Source organism: Carya illinoinensis, chromosome 10, assembly GCF_018687715.1.
Source record: "Carya illinoinensis cultivar Pawnee chromosome 10, C.illinoinensisPawnee_v1, whole genome shotgun sequence".
NCBI lineage: Eukaryota > Viridiplantae > Streptophyta > Magnoliopsida > Fagales > Juglandaceae > Carya > Carya illinoinensis.
The window spans coordinates 871,626-878,873 of NC_056761.1; the positions used below are offsets into that span (position 1 = coordinate 871,626).

Sequence of the window (7,248 nt, forward strand, 5' to 3'; positions counted from 1 at the left end):
AAGCTCTACTATTAAAAAGTTATTTACTGTTTGAGATCCGTATGTCTAAAACACTTTCAAATATATTAAATTTGTTTGAAAATGAATTTAAAAAGTACTTTTTGATATAGAAATGATACAAAATAGTATATTTTTTTTAGAAATAAAATATTATAATAAAATAACAACAAAAATATTCAGAGAGAGAGAGAGAGAAATGCGTAAAGATTTTTGGAGGTCGAGAAAGAGAGAGAAGAGAAGAGGGGAGGTACAAAGATATCGTCGTAATAAAATAATGAGGATAATTTTGTAATATACATGATACGGTAAAATAGGACTTACTTTTTACAAAATGCTTCTAACAAAAAATGCATCACTTTGATGTTTTTGTTAAAACGTGCTTTTTTACTCTCTTTTTTATTGTTTTAAAAATACTTTAATATAAAATTACCAAACAGGTAAATTTTGACATTCCAGTCGTTGTATTTGTACCACATCAAGTTCCTTAATAATCTAATCTGTGAAAACTAAGGTAAAAACCTCAACGTTGTCTAATTCTTTAAACCAATTAAACCACGCGGTATTCTGCCAACCGTGGCATTATAACATGAAAGTAAAACATAAAAGATGCTTTATCGAACAAAAGAAAAAGAGTTGCAAATGCAGTGGCCTAGGGTGTAAATATTTAAAACGAGAAAATATAAATAAATAAAGCACAAATTCACATCATATTACACGATTAATGCCGACCAGAATTCAGTGAGAATTCTGGTTGAGGTTGTTACTGGTCCAACCAAACTTGCAGCCGCTTTAGAGAAGATGGTGGCCCAACAAAATTAGGATACGAAATATCCATTAATGATAACAAAATCCCTTCCCTTTGATTACATGGGCTCCGGGAGATCCTCACGAAGCAGCTTCATATCCTTGGATGTCCATTGTCCACCGAGGTAGGTATCGCTTCTTGTTTCTGCCATGCTGTATTATATTGCCCTTTCTTTTTGGCAAGATTTTCCTGCAAAAAGAGTGGAGGAATTGATAGATAGTGGAGAACATCGATCTTTAAATACGCCAAACAATTATGCCTTTTTCAGGCTTTTTTTTTTTTCTTTTCTTTTCTTTTTTTAATATGAAATTTTCGATTACTCCATGTGTATTTTAAACTCTGCACATACACAAAATCATGTTGAAGTCTCGAAAATGGACTTCCATCCATTTTGAAAATGTCATAATACCTTTGCTCTTAAGTTTCAACATGCATACAGGCAGTTGAACTTAAACATGCTGTTTCGATACATGTCAGTATGCGTCATAAAATTTGCATACCTTTCCATCAAGAAAGGTCCTCAATTTCAGCTCCATCAATACATGCCTTCATGTGATATCATGTATTTTTAGGTTTGAGGGGCCAACGCATTGGCAGGTGTCTTGGCCAGATTACCCTTTACACTTCCAGCAGCTTGTCCAGCAGAAATCTTGGTTGCTGTCTCAGTTGCTACTATTGACTTCTTTATCTGCAAATACAAGAAGCAAAAATGAACCATATACATGCTTAAAAAAACAAACCAAAATATGAAGTGATCAACTCATGGATTTCAATTTAGCTTAACGAAAGATGATGTGCACAACAATTTATATGTATCTATACACAAAATTTAATAAATTTACTAAAATAATTATACACGGAAATATCCAAGAGATCAGAGCTTACTGCTGCAAGGCGCTCCTTGTGAATATCATTTGTAACCTGCAAAACCATCAAAGAGCAAAATATTTAAAGAAAACATTTTTCTCGAGTATAAAAAGCATCAGCACTACAACAAGCAGATTCTGTGCTTATACCATATTGCCGCCAAGCTAAAGGTAAGTAAACAATAAGAAGTGTTACCAGTTTTCTGTAGCTCTTAATCTCATCACCACCAAAACCAGGAAGTGTCATATTCCAATTTCTTTCTGCATCAAATAAAAGCGTAAAAGGTTACGCATTAAATGCCCAAAATCTAAAGTTGCAAAACACTCACATTGGAGGATTTTCCCACATAACTAACCAAGATGTAAAAGTATGTCTTTTGCCTCCAATGTATTTGATTTCCGATGCTTTGCCAATGAGCAACCAAACGTCGTAATCTGTGCAGAGCAAAAAAGAAAAACTCAGATTTGAGTATGACAATAATATTTAAAAAGAAACAAAGAAAGGCATAAGAAGCATCAAATGGAAAGGTCTCAATCAGAGATGGAGTATAAATCATAAAGGTAAATTCAAGGCTTCAGAAACTCAACAGAAGTCTCATCTCCCAGGTGTTCAGCCAGAAAAAATGTGGGAGATAAGGGTAGCCAGGTCTTTGATTGATATCATACCAAGCATTTTTATTTGCGGATTCTCTAATAAAATGTGGTCATCGTTTAATCCTAAAGGCCTTTCACTGATATAGAAAAGTCCACACATCAACCCCACCATCTAATTGATATGAAAATGTAATTTTTATGCAGTCCACTCCTCCAAAGTTAAAAACTCTAGTTTCCATTTTGAGATGAGCAATCATGAAAATACACTATGAGAAGAAAAAATAATGCAAATCTAACCAAATTCAAGAATTTGGAAAGACTCATCATCTCACAAAGTACTTAATATTTACAAAAATGAAATTTAAGATAACAGGTTCAACCACTCACAGAGTCAACAAAATCCTCCGCAATATCCACAAGAATGTCTTCAACTTCAGGATCCAACTTCTCTAATGGATCAACCTGTACCAGGAGTCGAATTTGAAAAAAAAAAAAAAATGGACCTCATCATGAATTCTAAAATTTTAAAAAAAAGGAAGATATCATAGTCAAGGTACGAGGGCTTAGGAAAGACATGTTGACCTATGGTTTATATATCCAATTCCTTCTTTTTTTTCCCTATTTCCTATTTCTTGCTTAATGCATGGGTGCAACTCAACTATTCACATCATTGTACTCAAACAAAGGAGACAAGTTTGATGAGATGTAAAGTCGTACTTATCAAAAACAACAAAAAAAAAAAAGATGTAAAGTCGAACTAGGTGCTTTAATGTTTATGTTTCACCAAATGCCGTTCATATGATTCTATTCAAGAAATTAAAGTTAGGCGGATCGCAACCAAACCAACTGACTAGACTTCGAAGCGTTAAGAAGATGATTAATGATTTGAATATCTAGATACTTTCTTTTTGATAGGTAATCAATAAGTTTTATTCATTAGAAAAAGGCATAGCCCCAATGTTTTGAAAATGTAGATTCTTCAATAAAGTGTCGGCAAAGAAGACTAACAATGGCTCACCTGGCTAACTAGCTCCTGGACACTTCTTTTGGTAAGAATTCTATTACAAGATTCATCTGTTTCAACGATAGCTGTCCTATTCTGGGGCCCAGACTGGACTGTGTTCGGTTGTAGCATTGCAAGAGAGGAAGGCTTCTGATTTCCTGAGACGTGAACCCTAGTTATTTGCTGTTGCTGGGGAACACTTTGTTGGACCCTTGAAGGTGCAAATTGCTGTCCATAATGCTCTTGCAGCTGATTTGATGGTGAAGGTTGTTGCGGCTGCAAAGAGGACATATGTTGCTGCTGTGAAGCGGCTGGCACCGGATGAGGCTGTGGTTGTTGAGGAAGATGTGCACGTTGTTGCATTTGTGAATTCACCTGAAGCCTATTTGAAGGGGATGGTAAAGGAGGCTTCCCTTGCGATCCTGATGACAACCATGGCTGATTAATGGATTGCATACTTTGCGAGGTATTTGGTGATGGAGAACCAGGAGATCCCACTGATGAGATTCTCAAAAGGCCATGCCCTTGCATATTCTTCAGAAAGAAAAAGAAATTAAAAAGACTATGGTACAGGCACGAAACCTTCTTTTCACCTAATATTTTTCCCAAGAAACACTAGAAATAAGTTATAAAAAGCACAATAATCCAAGCCACAGACAATATTAACCACTATTCTACTAGTAAATACAAATGTATGTCACCGGTAATCAAACTATCACATTATTATTCTACAACATATCAGTTTAGTACTCCAAAGAGCATCAACAATAAGATAGGAAAACAGCATCTTAATTGCAGGAAGTGCATCCTTTCCAGAATCTTGAAGCATAAGCAAAACTGTGGGAAATGCCTTTGTATACACTGGAAACAATAATTCTGAAACTACCACTCAAACATCTTCGATTATATTTGAAATGGTGAGAAAATTAAATTTACAGCATGAAAACTCATCTTTCTACTTTCTCAGTTAGCATTGCCTTTGTTATTCATAACTTTAACCATGGATTTGCTTAATATTTTTTTATTGGCACCGGGTGTCCAGGAACAACGTCCCGACTAATCCCGGGGGTAACCATGGATTTGCTTATGATTGATCGATTTAAAAATTTTAAACTACTCCAAAACTAGGTCTCTGCATGCTTTCGACTTCAGCGATAACAAGCCAAATCCAATATGATAATAATTTTCAAACTACTCAAGGGTATTCCTAATTTTTGACAATACAGAAAACAATGGATGTGCTTTAAAGGGAACATTCAGAAAAACGTTTAAACACTCACAAATCTTGTTTTAAGAATGCATTCAACAGTCAACTTCAGCGATAAAAGCCCATATTCAGTCCAAATATATCTAACAGGAAAACAACCCTTTTAGCATTTACATGTAGGTAAAACAAAACCTAAAACAGCAGCATCCTTACAAAATCAACAATCTTGCAGAAGGATACGGTCCTTGAAAATGAATTCTGACCTATTCACGTCACAAGAGTGGACGGTCATAGAGTACTGTCCACAAGAGAAAGCCTCATGGAAGGATAATTATCCATAACAGAGCAACAATTTAAAAACCTTTAGCTCCTCTAACAAACCATTAAATGAAATAAGACACAGAGAGGCTACTCACTTGCGAGATAGAGGGCTGGTTAGTTGGGGAAGATGACGGTCTAAGAGATGACTGGACAGGTCTCTGTTGGTGGTGTGCCGGAATCCCACCTGGCCGAATTTGTGAGGAACTCGAACCAAGTGATCCCAACATCCCCATTCCCTGTACTCCTTGAATCGCCGGTCTGGCCTAAACATTACACCAAACAACAATTACAGCCACAATAAAACTTGCGATTCAACCATAGTTTTTCTGTCTGGATGACGATCATAAGCCATGTTTAATATATGAGTTAAGAGGGGGAACATTTGATCAATTTCGTGTACTTTGCCAAGTTGAGATTCGACGCCGTTCCCTTTTTTTTCAAATAACCACACCCGTGCATATGATAAATTTTGTATCCGCCCTTAAATTCTGTCCATTCTTAAAACACGTGGAAAGCCACGAACAAAATTATTTTTCTTTGAACCTAGAGAGGGGGGGCAGCTCTTGACCACCCCGTGGTGGCCGCGACCAGCGGCCAAAGCTATGGCTACCCAGCGGGGCGGGAGGTCTCATTCCCACACCCGCCCCCTTTTTTGTTTTGAATTTCTATAAATAAATACGTCTTACATGCAATGCCAAACCTCAATCTGGACAAATCACAATGCCGGATTAACCAAAGATTCCTACGAAAAACTGTGAAATTTTCTAGCGAACTCATGCGAAATAAAACTCACCTGCGAAACATTGGAATTAGGGGCCGATTCGGGAGCATGGACCGGACTCCGTCCCAGCCCACCGAAGTGCTGACCGAAAGAAGACGAGAACGGGGTAGGTTGAGGAGAAGTGCTAGCGTGGTGGGCCGGAACACCAATGGCAACGCCACCCCTCGGCGGTGGGGGTGCGATTGAGGGAGACGCAGACGAAGATGCAGAAGAAGTCGAAGACGGCAGCGAAGAGAAATGCGGATAGTGGGGCTGTTGATGTTGTTGGTGCTGCGGCAGGGTTCTGGAGAACGTGGAGGGAGGCCGGGGTGCTGGTGGTGGCTGTGCGGGACTTGGGAGAGAGTGGGGAGGGAGTGAGGAGGTGGAGGTGGATGATGGTTTAGAATTAGGGATTTGGTTTGTGGTCGGATTAGGGTTAGGGTTAGGATTTGGGGTAGATGAGGACGGAGTTGCGAGAGACGATAGAGGCTGCGGAGCCGGTGTTGGCTGCGACTGTGGTGGTTGGGTTGGAGCGTCAGGGGGTTGCGAGGCGGAGGCGGTGACGGCGACGGCGGTTGGTGGGGTTTGTTGTTCCATTTGATAGTTGAGACTGGCGGTCTGACGGGTCGAGGTTTTTTTACATCTCAAGAACAATAGACGACGTGATGAACATTGAACAGTGATTGGCTTCAATTTTCACTCGTACTACTGGATACTTTCAGCTTAGGATTGAAGTGCGAGTAATTTTTTTTTAATATTATTATAAAAATTATATTATATTAATTTAAATTTTAAAATTATATTATATTATTTTAAAATTAAAAAATTAAATTATTTATTTTATTTTATATAAAATTTTATAATAATTATAATAATAAAAAGAGATTATTTGTGAGTCTCTCTCAATCTAGACCGAGTGTCAGTTACGATGTTTTGTGTTGTAATAAATCGTGTACGAAGAGTTAACGATTTTGTTAAACAAACCATCTCATTATATCCAAAAATTATCATTTTTTAAAAAATTTTTATATAAAATATAGTAAATAATTTAATTTTTTAAATTTTTTTAAAAAATTTATATTTGTATTATACTTTATTAAATTTTTATCAATCTTATTTATATAATATTTTAGGAGAAATTATATTTGTAATCTGAGTAGGGAGCGGTGTATGCAATTCTAATGAATGTGAGTAAAAGAAATAAATACATCATTATTTAAAAAATGGATTTTATTAAATTTTTATCAATCTTATTTATATAATATTTTAGGAGAAATTACATTTGTAATCTGAGGAGGGAGCGGTGTATGTAATTCTACTAATAAATGTGAGTAAAAGAAAGAAATGCATCATTATTTAAAAAATAGGAGCTATTAGAAATACAAAAAGATACACACACTAACGTAACAAACTAACAATGTTCTCTCTCTCTCTCTCTCTCTCTCTCTCTCTCTCTCTCTCTCTCTCTCTCTCTCTCTCTCTCTCTCTCTCCACTGGCCACTAACAAAGACCATGCGGCAGAGCAGGGCACGATGGAGCTATGGATTGACGATGGCGAGCGCGCGACAGCGGATTGGGATAATGCGGCGACATTACCGCTGATCTGAGTGACTGAACACGAGAGTGAGAGAGAGTGATGAAAGAGGCAGTAGTAGGGCACGACGAGTTGTGGAACACGCGATGACGAATATG

General features: G+C 37.1%; 1 protein-coding gene across 2 annotated transcripts; it reads right to left on the reverse strand.

Moving 5' to 3' along the window:
- Window positions 1-657: 657 nt before the first annotated feature.
- LOC122279257 (transcription initiation factor TFIID subunit 12) lies at window positions 658-6,267 on the reverse strand. Of its 2 annotated transcripts, XM_043089746.1 has the most exons (9): window positions 5,590-6,265; window positions 4,892-5,059; window positions 3,284-3,802; window positions 2,653-2,727; window positions 2,028-2,106; window positions 1,868-1,932; window positions 1,691-1,726; window positions 1,306-1,493; window positions 658-994 (listed from the first exon to the last, which is right to left on the reverse strand). In XM_043089746.1, the coding sequence occupies exons 1-8, from the start codon at window positions 6,151-6,153 to the stop codon at window positions 1,374-1,376; spliced, it is 1,626 nt and encodes a 541-aa protein (XP_042945680.1). In that variant the 5' UTR covers window positions 6,154-6,265; the 3' UTR covers window positions 658-994; window positions 1,306-1,373. The 2 variants fall into 2 exon arrangements, with proteins under 2 accessions (XP_042945680.1, XP_042945681.1); XM_043089747.1 differs by lacking the exon at window positions 2,653-2,727 and having other exon boundaries at window positions 5,590-6,267.
- Between the last annotated feature and the right edge of the window lie 981 nt (window positions 6,268-7,248).

Bases quoted from the DNA above. Each gene is read 5' to 3' on its own strand.
- LOC122279257 (XM_043089746.1), bottom strand. From the start codon at position 6,153: ATGGAACAACAAACCCCACCAACCGCCGTCGCCGTCACCGCCTCCGCC. The intron at 1,933-2,027 runs GTTAGTTATGTG...TATTTGATGCAG, and splicing joins AGACATACTTTTACATCTTG to AAAGAAATTGGAATATGACA. The intron at 1,727-1,867 runs GTAACACTTCTT...ATGGTTTTGCAG, and splicing joins TTAAGAGCTACAGAAAACTG to GTTACAAATGATATTCACAA.